Source organism: Gavialis gangeticus, unplaced genomic scaffold, assembly GCF_001723915.1.
Source record: "Gavialis gangeticus isolate Ggan-Ray unplaced genomic scaffold, GavGan_comp1, whole genome shotgun sequence".
Taxonomy (NCBI): domain Eukaryota; kingdom Metazoa; phylum Chordata; order Crocodylia; family Gavialidae; genus Gavialis; species Gavialis gangeticus.
The window spans coordinates 105,098,234-105,116,690 of NW_017729033.1; the positions used below are offsets into that span (position 1 = coordinate 105,098,234).

At 41.4% G+C, this 18,457-nt stretch overlaps 1 protein-coding gene across 1 annotated transcript in view; it reads left to right on the forward strand.

Moving 5' to 3' along the window:
* The window catches only part of WDFY3 (WD repeat and FYVE domain containing 3), a 258,223-nt gene that overhangs the window by 99,842 nt on the left and 139,924 nt on the right, over nt 1-18,457 (forward strand). The window contains exons 17-19 of the mRNA XM_019525884.1: nt 5,426-5,644; nt 11,924-12,105; nt 15,645-15,876. Coding sequence (XP_019381429.1) covers nt 5,426-5,644; nt 11,924-12,105; nt 15,645-15,876 — 633 coding nt within the window. The remainder of the gene's footprint in view (nt 1-5,425; nt 5,645-11,923; nt 12,106-15,644; nt 15,877-18,457) is intronic.

Below are 18,457 nucleotides of genomic sequence, written 5' to 3' on the forward strand. Positions count from 1 at the left end.
GATCTGCTAGGTCCCTTCCGACCCTAAATCTATGAAACTATCCATGAAACTATAAGTGCAGTCAAAGGTCATATACAGTTCCTGGTATTGTTCTTGGCACTTTTCCTGGATGTGCTGGCCCACAAAAATCATGTCCATAGTGCCACTTGATGGTCTGAAGCTGCATTGAGACTTGAAGGATTTCCTCAGCAAGAGGGAGCAATTGGTTCAGCAGAATTTGAGCGAGGATCTTTCCAGCAATAGAAAGAAGGGCAATACCTCAGTAATTTCCACAGTCAGATTTACCTCCTTTTATAAAAATGGTGACAATATTGGTATTCGTTAGATCAGCAAAAATTTCCTGTGTTCCAGATTTTGAGAGCTTGTTGGTTGTGGTTTTCCCACCTACTTCGTAGATCTCAACTAGAATATCATCAGGGCCAGATGCTTTATTATTGTTCATCTATCTTACTGCCTGGTGGCCTTCTTCAGAGGTAGATGGACTGGCAAATACTTCCTTTACTGGATGCTGCAGGAAGGATTTGATGGTTTCATCAGTCACCATCAATTCTTGGTTCAGGAGCTTTTGGTAGTGCTCCTTCCAGTGGTTTTTAATGGACTTGTTGTTGTTGAGGAGTGTACTACCATCTTCAGGTCTAAGCAGTGCGAGCCCACAAGAACTTGGTTTGTGTGCAGCCTTGATTGCACCGAAGAAGATCCACATGTCATGATTGTCAACAAATTGTTGGATTTCTTTCACTTTCCCTACCCACCATTTGTTTTTGATTTCTCAAATCTTCCTCTGGGTTTCATTTTCAAGCTGTCGAAAAGTTCCATACTTCTGACTGGATATAGGATAGTTTTGCCAGTGACAGAAAGCCTTTTCTCTTCTGATTTTAGAAGGGCTTTGACTGTTGTTCTCATCAAACCAGTCCTGATGGCTTTATCACCTGATGACAGTTGATTTTCTGCAAGTCTCATGGATGGCCACACTACCTTAACACAAGTGTTACCATTTTCAACCTAAGATTGGTGAATTCCTTGCCAAGATACGTTTGGAGGGCTTTGTGGTGTCTAGGGGTCTGAAGACATTTGATGTTGTACTGTTGCCAGACTGATTTGGCTTGCTTTTGACGTTTCAACATAACCCTAATGGACATGATTGCTCTTACTAAGTGATTATCAGTTCAGCAGTCATTGGCTCCTCATAACACATGTGATACGAACGTCTTTTAGATCATGCTTTTATGATGACATAGTTGAGGAGGTGCCATTGTTTGGAGCAAGGGTACCAACATTGCCATGTTGTTTTGTACCTGTCGCGTTGTCTGAAGATAGTGTTAGTATTGACACGGTTATGCTCTGCATATTTGCTGAGTAAGAGGATGCCACTGGAATTGGTCTTGCCCTTCCTTCCTTCCCAGTAGTACCCTTCCTCATCTTAAAGTCCTGGCCAGCTGTAACGTTGAAATTGCCAAGGAGGATGATTGTATCCTCTTTTGGGATGATAGTCAGGATTTCATCATGATCAACATAAAACTGTTCTTTCTTTTCTTCCTCAGCATTGAGGTTTGGGGCATAAGCACTGATGATGGTAGCAAATGACTTGTTGGTCAGTTGTTGCAGGAGAGTCATGAGGTGCCCATTAATTCCCACAGGGAATTCAGTCATTCAGCTGGCAGTCTGGCTCTTAATGGCAAAAACAACACTGTATTTGCCTGTCGTTTTGCAGGTTTTCCTTTCCACAAGAATGTATAAGCCACCTCTTCTCCCTCAGATAGCATTTATCTGCATGTCTGATCTTGCTGAGAGCAGCAATATCAATGTTGTCTTGCAAGAGTTCTCAGGCGACAATAGCTGTCCTGCGTTCAGGTCTGTCACTGCTGAGGTTGTTTAGTAGGGTGCGTGTATTCCAGGATGAAAAGGATATTTTTATGTTTCAACTGCAGTTTGAGTGACCCGCATGGAAATAGCTAGCCAGTTGGTAAGATAAGGTGATACAACTTGTGTTTGGGGCACCTTTTCTAGCCTTCTCCACGTACTGAGTGAGCAGAGGGGATCCTAAAAAGGAATTCTCAGTCCCAGTCACAGCTGCCGAGTCACCCTCCTGTCCCATTCCAAGGGTGAAGTGACCAATGTGACTGCCTCCTGCATGTCCAAAATTTGGGGTGAGGTGAGCACACTAGTAGGGAGGGAAGGACTGCAGCAAGACCTGGATAGGTTACAAGGGTAGGCTAGCAAAAACAGGATGCGCTTCAACACTGACAAGTGCAGGGTGCTGCACTTGGGCAGTAGTAACCAGCAGCACACTTAAAAGATGGGAAACTCCCTTCTTGAGAGCACGGAGGCAGAAAGGGATCTTGGAGTCATTATTGACTCCAAGATGAACACGGGCCGACAATGCAAGGTCACGGTTGGCAGGGCTAACCGGACCTTGTCGTGCATCCACAGGTGCATCTCAAGTAGGGCCAGGGAGGTGATCCTCCTCCTCTATGCAACACCGGTCAGGCCACAGCTGGAGTACTGTGTCCAGTTCTGTGCGCCCCACTTCAGGAGGGATGTGGACAACATTGAGAAGGTCCAGAGGAGGGCCACCTGCATGATCTGGGGACTACAGGGCAGACCCCACAATAAGAGACTGCAGGAGCTGAACCTGTTCAGCCTTCACAAGAGAAGGCTGAGGGGGGACCTGGTGACCATCTATAAACTCACTAGGAGGGACCAGAAGGGTTTGGCAGAGACCTAGTTTCCCCTAGTGCCCCCTGGCATGACAAGGAATAACGGCCACAAGTTGTTGGAGAGTAGGTTTAGATTAGACATCCGTAAGAACTACTTGACAGTTAGGGCAGCTAGGATCTGGAACCAACTTCCAAGGGAAGTGGTGCTGGCTCCTACCCTGGGGGTCTTTAAGAGGAGGCTTGATGCCTACCTAGCTGGGGTCATTTGAGCCCAGTTTTTTTCTCCTGCCCTGGCAGGGGGTCGGACTTGAAGAAGTACAAGGTCCCTTCCTACCCTACTTCTATGATTCTGTGATGACTAAGTACTCCCAGTGATCACTTTATCTGTCCCCGTCACCAGTTGTCCATTATTGCAGGGACGTTGCCAAAGTTATGGGTAGGGACCACTAGAATTTATGCCAAAAAAAAAGTGGGCTGTGTAGCAGCTCCTTTAATCTTTCATTTTCCCCTGAGTTTCACCCTCTCACTCCCTCCCCGATTGGCAGAGGGGCCTCCCCACTTGCCCCTGATTGGTGAGGAGGTGAAAACCATGGTTTTAAATATGCTGTGGATTTTGTCTCCTGCTTCTGATGGACAGAGGAGCCCCAGCAGCCCCATTGCTTGCTGCTGGCTGGCTGGGAGGTAAAAACTGGCCCATTTAAAACTGTGGTTTTTGCCTCCCAGCTATGAGGAGCAAACAGTGGGGCCGACAGGGCCCCTCTGCCAAGCAGTGGCAGGGGGATACATAAAGGAAACAGCAAGATTAAAGGAGCCACTACACAGTGCACTTCCAGCACACATTTCAGTGGTCCCTAGTTATGGGTATTGGTGATTGGTTATTGTGGTAGATGTTGGATCCAGTGGGAGAAGCCTGCATATCGCTTACTTTATGTGAGGAGTCCATTACACATCAGCAACTGCACAGATCTTGGCAGAAGAGAAACCCGTGTCCAGTGTCAAGGAGATGGAAAATGGATTACTTTTCCACTGCAGCCTTCATATGCCTTCACAGCCATTAAGAAGTATGCCTTTTTCATCTGCCTGTTCCACCGTTGAAGTGTTTATATGATATTGTGTTAGACTGTTCTTTGCCTGATACCTCACCTTTGACGTTACCTCCATGGGTCACCCTACAACAAGCACAAGACTCGCAATGGTGTTGCTCTTGTGGTCATCGGTACATGCAGGCCTGTCAAGGTGGCAGTCCTTGAAAAGTCTCCAGCTGTGGGGGCTGGAATGTACATATACTCTCGTTCCCAGGCTATTTTTCCATTTTTCTTCTCTAAGATTTGTACCAGTAGAAATGAGCATCTACATGGCCCCGGACTTGCTATATTGTGCTGGTAACCAGAAGGTGATAGTGTAACACTGTATGTGCTGTGGTCACGTATTATCTATGTCTCTAATGGCATCTCTTTTTATATTCCTTTCAGTTTTCTTTCCCCCTAACTAAGATAAAAATTATATAATTGTAAGAATGAGGAAATTTCATATTTGTAACATAAGACTTTAGTGTGTTATTTAACCATAGAAGAGATATGTACTCCCTTTATCTAAACTGTATGCATTCTTAAGCCATACTAATTTTTTTAAAAGATGGGTGTTAAGAGAACTTGTAAGGTTACATTATTAAACTACTAAAACCCAGGAAATGCTATGATTAAGCTTGAACATTTGTTATATAAACTTATTTGTGCCTCCTTGTTTTGTGTATAGTTTCTGTTTTATGATCACAATATTATTCCTGCAGTACTTAGTACAGAGTGGACAGCTTGTAGTAAATGAAGCAGTGTTAAAACCTACTTCTTAAATTATTGTAATATTCTCTTTTTTTGATTGCACATCCGTCTCATGCATATCAATCAAACTTCTGTTGACTTCAATGACCTTTTGAATATGCTTTCATTTTTATATCTGCTGCATTGCTCTGCTTTGATGTGTTGCACCTAGTATAAATTGGGTCTACTGATTTGTTGTTTTACTGGATTTGCTCCAGATGTACATTGTTTGTAATTAAAACAAAAACTCAGCGTGAGGAGGACTTCTATCACTAGAGGTCATTAGATATCCCCAACATTCATTTGCTGCCTGCTTTCCAACCTGAATGTGCCCAGAATCCTATAGAGAGAATTCTACCCGCCTCTGTAATTTTAAAGGGTATTTAATGTATATACATAATGCTTAACAGTTAGACAGACCTTAACTTCTCTTAGTCTTTTGTGTGCATTTCAAAAAGTTGTCCTTCACTGATCCTTGAGAGAGAAATGGAGTGAAGCATTCACACTTCAGATGCCTAGTGGAAGCTTGAGTCGCCAAAATCTATACACATGCAAATGCAAATTGGCCTGCTTCTTTTAGATAGTTGTTTATTGTATAAGATTGTCATTATTAAAAGTTTCTCATGTGTGGCTGAAGTATATACACTCCGGCAATGAAAGGTGCGTTAGGACTTTCAGATCTGTTTTCTTTTTCAATGAGCTGAAACTATAGAGGGTTTAACAACATAAGTGTTATAAAAAGGAGAAGTGGGCATTTCTTGTTTCATTGTTCTTAAGAGCTATGGTGTAGTTTAGGTAACTGGGGAGAAAAAATAATCTCTGAGCCAGAAATCAGGTGTGTAAAATTTAACCCAGAAGGCAAAAGTTTCAGGAAACTTATAAGTGCCCAAAAAAAGAACTTCAAATTGGGAATGCTGAGGCAACCTTTAACTCTAATTTTTTGGTTTTTAGGTGAAAGATTTTTTCCACCACCATCTGGTTTGAGCTATTCAACGTGGTTTTGCATTGAACACTTTAGTACGTCTCCTAATAACCATCCAGTCAGGTTGCTTACTATAGTGCGACGAGCAAATTCTTCTGAGCAGCACTACGTATGCCTTGCCATTGTCCTTTCAGCAAAAGACCGATCACTAATTGTTTCAACTAAAGAAGAGTTGCTTCAGAATTATGGTAAGTATTGTGCTGTATCCTTTCATGTTGCTGTGACAGCATTATAAAGGTACTGCAGATCTTCATGATTAAGATTATGTCAAGAAATTGCTGGAACTTTCACTGAAACATCTCTGTCTGGCCCCAGGTAATTTTATAAGAAAGGAAACTGAATACTGGGAAGCACTTTGTGTAGGAAAGAGAAATGAGGATTAATATAAAGTGAATGATTGTGTTTAAATAAAAAATATTAAAACATGCACATTCATTCATATGTAAAAAATCATGTTTTAAATGGAGTGGGTAAATGTTTGTAAATATCTCTAATCATCTGATATTTCTGGAAATAGTTCTAGCAGTCTATTAGTTTACTTTATAATATACCTTCCTTTGATATCAACGTTGTTTTCATAAATATAGTAGTTCCTTGCAGAGGGTCAAAAATAAAAATAAAGAACTTACTAGTCATAACATGTCTTCAGATCTCTTAAATGAAATGAGACTGAATTGTTCCAATATAGAGAACATTACATTTATAAATTTATTGTCACTAATTACTTTTGACTGCCATTGAGGTAGAAGTTGAATATTATTAGCTAATAAGTCTATATTTTGAACTCTAAGAGGGGCTGTACTTGAAGAGGCATTGTGAGAAAAGATGAGAGACTTTCTGAACGACTCTGAGAGAGACTGTTTTTGAACAGTGTTCGGAAACTCAGCCGTTAGTAAAGTAACACTCTATGAGTTGGATGGCTGAATAATTTCTGTTGTTTTTATTCTAAGGTATTAAGTGGATTAGTACATATAGAAATAAGATAAAAGTCCACAGGGTTTCCAGATTTCAAAGTGGTGATAATCTGTGGCTAAATGCCACTGTTTATTTGACTACAATTATTTTATTATAAAAAGAAGACTAAGGTGTTTGGCGGGTATGGAAAAAGATTATTTTTTCTTTATAAATTTGTACTTGTTCTGGTTTTGTCCTTTTTCTCCTTGTACTCTGCATGGCAACCTGACTTTTCCCAAGATGTCCTATCAATGTGAGAAATCAGTAAATATGGCAGTGTGAATGGGTTTTGGGAATTGCATGTACCTTCCCAAATTAAATTAAAAATGCTTGTTGCAAAAATGTGCACTGTTTCAGTTAAAATAAAGCATATTTACATGTTTAGAAAGTTAAGCAGCAGCTTTGAGTGAAGAGTTGAGAACACCTAAGGAATAGAGGTGGCTTTTGGAAGGGGAATCAACACCTTCTGAGTTCTGTGTCTTGTGAAGGCATTACAGCATAGTATTGACTTTGGCAAATATTACTGCTCATTTCTCATCTCAGTAGCAACATCTGGGAGGGACTTGGATTTTCTTATTGAATACAGGGAGACAAGAATAAAACTCTGATACCCAGAATCAACTTACAATTATGAAATAATCTTCTCTTGACTTCCTTCTCGTTAGCCAAATATCTTAGTCTGCAATTCCATATTTTAAACAAGATCCTCTGTTTTTTATCTAGTCTTAAGTTCTCTGACCCTCCAGGTATGAAATTAGGGATATAGTCATTTTTACCTATTCGACACAAATATTTTGAAGGTGATTACATCTATTGTGTGGTGTTTTAATGTCATTTTAAATGTTTTTAAGTATGCAAGTTATTTAAACATTGGAGTTTTCGTATATATTTGATTAAATATTCTTAAAACATTTCAGATTTTCTCAAAATGTCCAGATTGAGGCAAAAATATTCAGAAATTAGAAAAATTCCTTGTGGTTCTTTACTTAGTCACTTTTGTTTTATATTATTTGCTTCCTTTGCCTCATGAGAGATCAATGATGTGATTATTTCAAGATATGTTAAAATATATGTTAACTTGAAACCCCACAAAGTATCTGAAAGAAGCAAATAACTCAAAATTCTCTGTTACCCCATGAAAACTACTTTATTGTGTTCCATCTCTCACTATACCTGAAGATGGTTAACAAATCCATTACCTGTTAGATGGTGGATAGGAGTCACTTGTGGTAGAATTAACTGATAATTACATGGGATGGGATTTCCAAAAGTGTTGACTTTATTCTGTTTCCTCTGAGGGCAGAGGTAAGAACCATTGACTTCACTGGAAGCAGAATCAGGCAAATGAGTGACTTGTACAGAAAAACTGGAGTTTTGACAGCATCACTTTTTTGTCATTTAAATTTGGCAATGAGAGAGAAGAAAAATATTTATGTAGAAAGGCAATGAAAGAGTGTTACATGGATAAATATTTCCATAAAAAGCTTAAAACAACAAACTCTTTTTGTAGATGAAACCAGATAATTTAAAAAGCTGTAAATAAATTTAATTTATCCAAATTTCACATTATCATTTTAAAATGTGGGGAAAATGAAGGGACATAGAACCACAAAATGTGGTCGGGCTCTTGAGGATGTTCTTAGGGAAACAGGAAAAATAAGTGGAGACCTATTGCTGAGACTTCAATTAAATTCAATTCAATGTATTATTAAGGATTCTGGCTAAATGTCATGCTCCTGAAGACGACGTAACACACATGCACCCATAACATAAGTTTGAGCAAGCTAACCAAACTACAAATATTATACTAAAAATAGAGCCCACCAACATTAATAATATTTTTATGTAAATATAGTAGTAAATCAAGACATGAATCTATAATATTGTTGTACATAGATCTACAACTGAGACAATAAAAGCAAGTCTAATGTTAAAATGCATCACTCTTATCAGTAATAAAGGATATTTAACTCTAATCACCTTTGCCTTGTAAGCGAAAATTGCGAGACGATTTACTACGTTTGGATCTGTTTGCTGTAAAAGCCAGATTAATTTCTCTCTGTTTGAGAAATGTATGAATTTCTGCAAGTACGGTAATAAATAGGTTCTTCTTACATCGTTATACAAAAAACATTCCAACACATAGTGGATAGTATTGTCTAAAACTCGTAGACAGACTGGGCAACATCTTTTAGCCCTTGGAATGCAAAATCTACTTCCAGCCAGAGCAGCTGTGGGCATCTGTTCGATCCTGAGTCTAGTCAAAGAGGACTGCCATTTATTATTGAGATCCAACTGTAAATACCTTTCTAACCCCCAATCAAGTTTCCAAAGAGGTTCCGAGTAGCCCTAGCCACTGCAAAATCATTCTGCCTGACAATATCTTTTATCCTCTGGAAAATCTGAACCATTTCTATGGGGAAGAAAGACCTTTCATTATCTTTGCGATAGTATCCCATCCCAGAAAGTACAAAAGTGCAGGAAAAAATTAAGCTAACCAGGGTGATTGGAGAGGGAGGGGGATTATTAGTATCTTCTATATAGCATAATTTAAGCAGACGAGATAGTGAAAGGGGAAGCAAAATCCTGCCATTCTAATAATAATATTAGTTAAAATAGAATTCATTCCCGTCTTTAATCTCAGAAGAGATGCAGGAGTTGAGGGAGGAAGAGCCAGAAGAGCCCTAAGAAACTTGTTCTGAGATATGTCTAAATGCCATGCTCCCGGAGACAACGTAACACATATGCACCCATAATATAAGTAAGCTTGAACAAGGTAACCAGAGTACAAATATTATACTAAAAATAGAGCCCACCAACAGAAAAACATTATTACTGTAAATATAGTAGTAAATCAGGGGTTTGAATGTGGGGCCAGATCATGAACTTTTTATCACCCAGTGGGCCAGTGAGCCATATTCAAACACCCTCTGTACTTGCCCAGAGAGATCCTAACTGTGTAGCCCTACTGCACCTGCCTCTTACTGCAGGGTTCATGGTGTGGAAGAAATCAAACTTTGCGCTGTGGTCGAAATCAGAGCTGACAGAGCCAGCTTTTCCTTATTGAGGGCTATACTGTGATCACAGGGAGGATTTCATACAGTAAAGGGAATCATTCACTTGTCTGTTTAACAGGAATCCTCCCCTTCTCTAAGTTTTCAAGCATTTTTATACTTAAGATAGATAAAGAGAAAAAAATACAAAAAAGAAAAGAAACTAAAACAAGTTTACTTAATTGGACATCTGCACAGAGTAATAAGACGTGCAGGATTTTTTATCTCAAAACATATAACTGAAATAAGCAGTATCAGCACTTCTGGTCTCTGTCTGTTTTTCTAGTCAGGGAGGCCAGAAGCCTGACTAAATTCACTCCTACAAAGGTAGCTGCTGGTGGGCAGGGGCAGGAGGGACCCATTCTACATCCAGCCAGCTACTGCCCCAGAGACTGAAGGGGAAAAATAAATACCTCCACATCCCCCACGAGGGGGACTGGAGCGAGGTGGCCACTGCACCGCAGCGCCTCACCTGCCCGCCTGCATGGCCCCACTTAACATGGTGCCTGGCCACCCACGCATGCAGCCCAAGTGGCCTCAGTGCTGTGAGTCCGAAGCATGGGGTCCTGGAGACACTGGCTCCTGCTGCCTCACCCCACGGAGGTCACGCCAGGACTCTGCCTGCCAAGGCCCCCCCCCCCCCGTGCTGGCTTCCCAGGTGCTGCTGGGGATGGGAGGAGCCTGGCCAGGTTGGCACCAGCCAGCAGAAGCAGTGGTGGAGCTGTGTGCTGCTCGGGACTGACCAGTGCAGGCAGGCAGAAAATGCAGCTGAGCCCCTGCTGCTTCGGCTGGCCTTGTCCCGTCCTGAGCGGCACGCTGCTCCGCTGCCACTTCTGCTGGCCGGCGTAGACTCATCCAGCCTCCCCCCATCCCCAGCAGCTTGTGGGAAGCTGGCTTCAGCCGTGTGCTGCTCTGGATGGGACAGACCCAGCCGGGTCAGCACTGGCCAGGAAAAGTGGCATGCAGCGGAAGTCAGCTCCTCATGTGCTGCTGGGGATGGGAGGAGGCCACCTAGGTCTGCACTGGCCAGCAGAAGCAGCAGTGGAGCCGTGTGCTGCTCAGGACAGGACGAGCCCAGCAGGAGCTCAGCTGCATTTTCCCCCTGCCTGCACTGGTCAGTCCCGAGTGGCACATGGCTCCGCCGCCGCTTCTGCTGGCTGGTGCTGACCTGGCCAGCCTCCTCCCATCCCCAGCAGCATGTGGGAAGCTGACTTCAGCTGCGTGCTGCTCTGGATGGGACAGATCTGCCCGGGTCAGCACCAGCCAGCAGAGGTGGCAGCGGAGCCATATGCTGCTCGGGACTGACCAATGTAGGTAGGGGGAAAGTGCAGCTGAGCCCCTGCCGCTCTGGCTGGGCTCATCCTGTCCCGAGTGGCACATGGCTACTCCTCTTCCCACACATACCACGTTGGCAACGTCAAGCTGACACGGTGCATGTGGGAACCTTGTCCCTTCCCCAGCCCTTCAGCAGCCATTAGGAAGCTGCTGAGGGGCTGGGGGTGGGGACAAGGGGTGGGAACAAAAGTAAACAGTGTTTACTTCCATTTCCCATCACAGCACCGCGGGCCACAGAAAATGCCTTGGTGGGCCACATGGCGGCTCGCAGGCTGTATGTTGGACAAGCTTGTAGTAAATCAAGACATGAATCTATAATATTGTACATAGATCCACATCTGAGACAAAATCATTACTAGCAGCATAACTCCATACTTCAGCGCCATATAAGATCTAAGAGGTAACTTTGGCTTTGTATGCTGATATAGGAGCTTGGACTGATCAGCCTGCTGTGGTTTTATACAATTTCTTTATCGCCACTGTTGATTGGGCTGCCTTAGTTTTAACTGAACATGATGTTTCCATGATGCAGAAGCTGTGAATAACACACCCAAATATCTATAGGCTTTGACAACGTCAAGTTTGGTTCCCCCCATATTCCATGGATATTTCATCAAACGACTTCCCCAGTGCATTATTTTGGATTTATCATAATTTATCTTTAAGTTATTTGGTCCACAAAGATGCTCAAAAGTTGTAATTGCTCTCTGTAATCCAATAGGAGTTCTTGACAGTATAACAGTGTCATCTACATACATTAAAATAGGAATTGGGGTTGCTGATAATTTTGGGGATTGCCTAGACTAATGTTGCTCTACCAGTTTTTCTTTTTGCACTTGTACAAAAAATTGTGGACCATCAAATTTTTAAAATATTTTCAATATCAATATAATTTTAATGCCAATATCATGGTTAATTACAATTGAAAGTGTTAATAGAAAACTATTTGTTAACTTACATTACTGTTTACTGTATTCTGTTTGCTTGAAATGCATTTGCTTTCTGAAATTTCAACCTTTAATCTATCATTGCAGCTTATTTTAAATATCAGGCCTGAGGAAACTGAAGTATTTAAATTGGTGTATGAGTGCCACTAGTTCTAATGAACTGTTCCTTTTATTGTAGTTGATGACTTCAGTGAAGAATCATCTTTCTATGAGATTCTTCCTTGTTGTGCTCGTTTTCGCTGTGGCGATCTTATAGTGGAAGGCCAGTGGCATCATCTGGTTCTGGTGATGAGTAAAGGCATGCTGAAAAATAGCACCGCTGCACTCTACATTGATGGACAGCTCGTTAATACTGTGAAGGTGGAGTAAAAACTTTAAAATTTAACTTGTATAGTTTCAAAAAGTTAGTTTGCTTTGTAACATATTTGTGTAGGTTACTTGTTGTCAGGCTGTTGTACACCATGATCATGTATTATCAATTGTTTTGAAGATGAGAGGGCCTGAGCTTTTTCTATATTGTGCTTGGTTTCTTGATTTTTGTTATGCACATTCAAAGTGAGGCAAGGACTCCATTCACTTCTCAACTCTGAGTCTGTCCTGGTTTTGTTTGTTGTTTTACAGAAAAGAATAACAAATACTATCAGGTCTTAAGCAAAGTGGATCAGTACTTGGGAAAGGAAGAGATTGTATCTAGTGTACCTGTATCACCAGAAATGGAGCAGTATTTTATCTCTTAATACTTGTCTGGCATTTGGTATTAATCCAGCAAAATAAGGAATATGCTAGTTTTGGTCATAAAATACTACCTTTTCTCTAATGGCTAATGTATACTGGTATAAAAGTAACTGTGTGAACACTGAAGTGAAGGAAAGCAAAATACTACTTTACGTGAAACTTAGAAGTAGTAACAATTGTGAAAAGCTCCGTCTACCTTACTAGAAAGAGTAAATGTGTAAAGCTTAGAAGCACCATGACGATTATCTAAAAATGTTTTTCCTGATGTCATGTGGAACTTTAATGTGAGACTGGTTGCATATCTACTGCATGTTGTATCATTAAATACAAAGCATGGGCAGTAGCATTGCTGGAAAGGATCTGGGGGCTTTGAAGGATCACAGACTCAACATGAATTAGCAGTGTGACATACTTGAAAAAAGCAAATATAATTTTGGGCTACATCAGCAGGAATATTAAGTGTAAGATGCAGGAGGTAGTAGAATCAGTAATGGCTGGTTTGGCTTCCTCTGGAGTATTGTGTGAGGTTCTGGGCTCTACATTTTAAGATGGATGTGGAGAACCTGGAGAGCATCGAAAGGCAAGCAGCAAAAATGATCAAGGGGTTGGAAGGTCAGCTGTATAAGAAAAGGTTGAGAGAGCTTGGTATGTTCAGCTTGGCGAAAAAGAGGCTAAGTGTGGGGAGGTGACTGCAGTTTTCAAATATTTGAAAGACTGCCATAAAGAAGAGGGAGAACAACTGTTCCCCTTTTCCACACAAGTCAGAACAAGAAATCGTTATTTAAAATTGCAGCAAAGCAGATTCAGATTAGTGCTCAGGAAAAACCTTCTTACCATTAGAACAATAAGGCAGTGAAAGACTACCTAGGGAAGCTATATGATTTCCTTCACTGGAGGTTATTAAGAGAGCTCAACATTGGACGGGGATGATACAGGAATAGCATTTCTCTAGGGGGTTGAACCATATTGACCCTTGAGATTCCTTCTAACATCATGATTCTACAATAGCATATACTTTTTCAAATGGACATCCTTATTTCTGATTCATAAATTTAAACAAAACAAATTAGCAATGTATTTGAAAAATACTCCTTTGGCTAATGTTCATGCTTTTATATAGATCAATATTTGTTCCATAGATCAAAAAGGCAAAACTTGGTATCATTTTCCTACCAATTAAATGAAATCTATGTGCTACTTAATATATCAGTGAGATCAATAGTGTAACCATTCAGACTGTTGCAATTGCAATAATCAGAGGGGACACAAAATAATGGAATAGCTTTCTGGCAAACACAAAAATGTGAACTGTAGCTATATTTCTATTTGATTATTTCATTTGCATTAAATTTGAAAGGGGAAAAAAAGTTTAAAATGTTCTGCCACAGCCTTTTGTTTATTTCTGTACTTGATTTCAAATCTGTGTGTATTCAACCTGTCTGTCCAATTAAACAAACGGACATAATTATTAGGTCGTGCGAAGCGGCTAGTATTCGCTTTGGATTCGGATTCAGCTGATTCGGGGGACAGTGATTTGATCTGGTGACTCAAATCACTGTCCCCATTTGATTCCGCCAAATCTGATTCAGAGATTTGGCCACTGCCGAATCAGTCAAATCTCCTAATTGAACAGGCCCCATCCCCACCCACTCTCGCTGTCCCACCTGGCCCCAGCATCCCAGAACTTAAAAAAAAAACCCAAACCCTGCACTCACTGGCTCCTGCCTGGTGGGTTGATCCTTGTTGCCCCCCACTTCTCCGATGGCTGCTGCAGCAGCCAGTGAGTGTAGGGATTAATTTTTTGTTTGTTTGTTTGTTTGTTTGTTTTTTTAAGTGCCGGGACCCTGGGGCTGGGCAGGACAGTCATTGACAGGGCTGGGAGAGCAGGCGGGGGTCAGGGGATGCTCAGGGGGGCTGGGGGAGCAGGAAGGGATTGGGGCCTGGTGGGGGTCCCCCCATGGTCCCTGCCCTCCTCCCCTCCCCCCCAGCACAGATTCTGGGTCCAGCTCCCTGCAGTGTTGAGTGGGGACTGCCCGAATCTTTGAATCTTCCACAAATCTTTTCCAAATCAGTGTGGAGGCTTTGAATCGATTTGGACCTTTTTATTGGTCTTCGGATTCGGAGAGTCAGCCGCTGAATCAGGCTGAATATCCTCCGAATCAAATACAGACCTAAAAATCAGGGGAGGAACATTAAATTAAAATTTAGTTGAATCCCATTTTAAACTTCTTCACAGTTGATTTACGCCTACTCAGCTAGATGAGAACGTGACTGCCCTGTGTTGTTTATGATACTCCCAGTGCATTTGCATTCTGCCTCCCACCTTCAAGCCTTAAGACAAAATAAGCCAAAAAGCCAAGCAGATGGAAAGGGACCTTTGTTTGAATATAATAGGAGTGCCCAAACCAAGTATTCAACTATTTGCAAACAAATTAAAATTATTTAAGTTTAAATGTCCTGATAGTCTCAAATCTGCTTGTGAAATATGAAGGAATATCTAGCTATGTGGCTGTGTTCCTCCTAATTCTGCACCCCTCCCATGGCTGCTAGAATGTTTTAAACATGGCTTCCTTAAACTGTGAACAATGTTCTTTGAGAACTATAGTAACATGTCACAGGGCTAATCGCCTCTCTCTTTGTACACTCATGACTGCTGGGTTGTGCTGCAACCAACTTGAACATTATGGGAGTAACAAGGAATAACGGCCATAAGTTGACTGAGAGTAGATTCAGACTAGACATCAGGAAGCACTACTTCACAGTCAAGGTGGCTAGGATCTGGAACCAACTTCCAAGAGAAATGGTGCTCACTCCTACCCTGGGGGTCTTCAGAAGGAGGCTAGATAATCACCTAGCCAGGGTTGTTTGACCCCAGCATTCTTTCCTGTCCATGGCAGGGGGTCGGACTTGATGATCTGCTCAGGTCCCTTCCAACCCTACCAACTATGAAACTATGAATCTGCAACCAAAGCTTTGCACAGCCCTAATAATTACCTTGGCAGCAGTATTAGGTTTTAGTTAATGATTTAGTGAACTAATCAGGATTACTTAATGTTTTCTATATCAGTTTGAACATTTCTAGATTTTCAGACCTAGTTTTTAATTTATTTTCTTTCTCTAAATTATACCTATATCCCTTGAATAACTTTGTTTCTATTTTACAGCTTCACTATATTCACAGTAGCCCTGGTGGATCTGGTTCTGCTAATCCACCAGTAGTCAGCACAGTTTATTCCTACATTGGCACACCACCAGCCCAACGCCAACTGTCTTTGCTGGTATGGCGCTTGGGACCAACGCATTTCTTGGAGGAAGTTTTGCCAGTTTCAAGTGTTAGTACCATTTATGAGCTGGGACCAAATTATGTTGGCAGCTTTCAAGCAGTATATATCCCATGTAAGTATAACTAAAATCATGCAGTAATCTAGGATTTAAGTAAATTTTAAATGGGGCTCAAATTCTTTAACTTAAAGCATTTTTTAGGATTGATACCATACTTGTTATATTTTTGTTTATAACCTTGTCTTTATTCCAGTAATTTAAACAAAGCTACATTAAAATTTTAATAATATTTAACAATATGCAACTCAGATGAGAGTAAAATCGTACAGGATGAAATGAGAGTTAGCAAACAATATTAATGATTTATTGTTGCAAAAGATAGTTGTGTGGGTACTGTCAGAATTTTAAAAAATGTATGTTTGGAAAGAAAGAACATTTGACAAAGTGTGAAAACATTGGAAAATAAGGTTCAAATATATTTTAGAAAAGTGTTTCCATAGTTCTATTTGCAACAGTTCAAATAGGGATTTTCTTCTCATTCATTGTGACAGGATGATAACTAGTCATCATCAAAGATTCTTCTACTTTGTAGAGCTCTCTCCTGCTTTTGCAATTAGAGTTTTTCCTCATTAAAAGTGACATGCAGGCAGATTTCTGTGTCCAAGTTTGGCTGTTTCATGGCTTTCAAGCACAGAAGACTAAAAGGAAAAACAGTCAAGTGTGCTGCAGTAGAAATGTCCCATACAGGCCTGACTTTTTCTTTTGTCACTGAAAGTAACCTACCCTGCCTCAGAGAGAGCAAGTCTATTAAGTGAGTTTCAACATATATAGAAACAGAGCTTTCCTAAAAGACGACAAAATTTTCCCCATGATGCCAGAGGCTTTTCCCCAGCTATGGAAGAAAGAGACAGCAGCAGGTAATACTTGTCTGAGGCTGTGAAAGACAAATCATCACTCACAAAGGAAAGGAGGCTCACCCTAGAGACATTCTGGTTGATGCACACAATTTGGGGCATTCCTGTCATGGGCCTGTCCACAACAAAAAAAAAAAAGTGTGGGGTGCTCCCTTTTTGACAGCAAATATCCAGGCATAATAACTCTGATTTCAGACTCATTTGCCATTCCATGAATTTTCCCCCCTGTATTGCACATTGTTATCTTGGTCTGTTATGCATCCTGAAGAAAACTGGTCATCACAGAACTACTTGGATCATAATAACTAAACTGACCCAGCCGGGTTCGCGGCATGGGTCTGTTTGACACACTTGCAAGAAATGAAGGTCCCCATGCCAAGAGTACCTTGACTGGGACCCAGAGTACTAAGTCTTTGTTTTGGTTCCATAATAGCAGTTCAGTTTCTTGAAAAGAATGGCTTAGATCATACTTAGATAAAAAAAAATCTTCTGGGGAATCTTTTAGTTTTTTTACTTAAGTCCCCAAAGCATTATCAACATGGCATCATGACCAAAGCATTAAGGCTGGTATTCAGGAATCTTAGGAGGCCAAAAGTCCCCTGTCAAGTGAAACAGAGCCTCCTACACTGGAGCTTTAGCTACCTGCTAATTAAGAGAGAAAAGGTATGAGTGCATTGTTAGGCTTCAGTCTGGTGATGCTGTGGCCTAGGAGCTAAAGCTGTTCACTAGTTTGGGTAGAGCAGAATTTTATCAGAAACTCACCCTTACTGGTGAAAAATAAACAAACTGGATGTTTTCTTTGGCATTATTGCCTGGTTCTGCGCCTTCTGCTTCCTCATCTAATTCAGCCTTGGGTCTCATTCTTTCATGGGAAGTTTCTGAAGATGCTTCTACGGAGAACCTAGGGCATTTATATACATACCTTTTTGTCCCGTGACAAGTCTTCGTGCAAGCTGATGCACACTGCGCTATGTCGCATACAGCAAAATGCACGTCAGTGCACAAAAAATGGCAGCGGTGCACTTTTGAACTAAAGCACGCCACTGCGATTTTCTCAGTACTGATACACACTTCGTCACTTATACAGCTGCATGCATCTCAGCACCAAGTACTTTTAAAAGCATCCAGTGCTGCAGCAGAAACGTGTACAAATGCCCCTAGTGTCCATGTTGGGCACGTCCACACGTGAAAGCATGTGTGCTTGCAGCATCTCAAATAGAGGCGATGCAAATTTGAGCTGGGCCTTTTTGCCTCTGCACATGCCTGGACATGCACTTAGTTGTGGAGCAAATTGTGCCACTTGGGGCATAATAACCCTGCCTGACTCCTGCCAGATCTGCTGCCAGGGGCAGCTAGAGCCTGGGGCCAGCACCTGTGCTGTCCCCAGCAGTACAAAAAGCTGCCCTGTCAAGTACTTTAGGGCTACTCTCCCTCAGGAGCTTCTGGGGCTTGGCCAAGTGATATCTGGGGACACTACCCCTTGTGCCTGCTGGACTGCTGCAGCAGCATCCCAAATCCATTTTTTAAAATACCCCAAAATCCATGTTCTTCTACAGTTAGAGCAAAAGACCACTACGCGCACATGCATATACACACAGAGATTGATCAATTGGGCAATGCTTTATCGGTATATTTACAATGTTAAAGCAATTTGGAAACCTACCAGTATCTCTATCATCATAATAAAATTAATTCTAAATATCTATATGTGTTAATGTGTGCTTTTGGTTTTCTTCATACATGATGGGTGTGTGATGGGGTGATGTGGGGTTTGCAGGAAG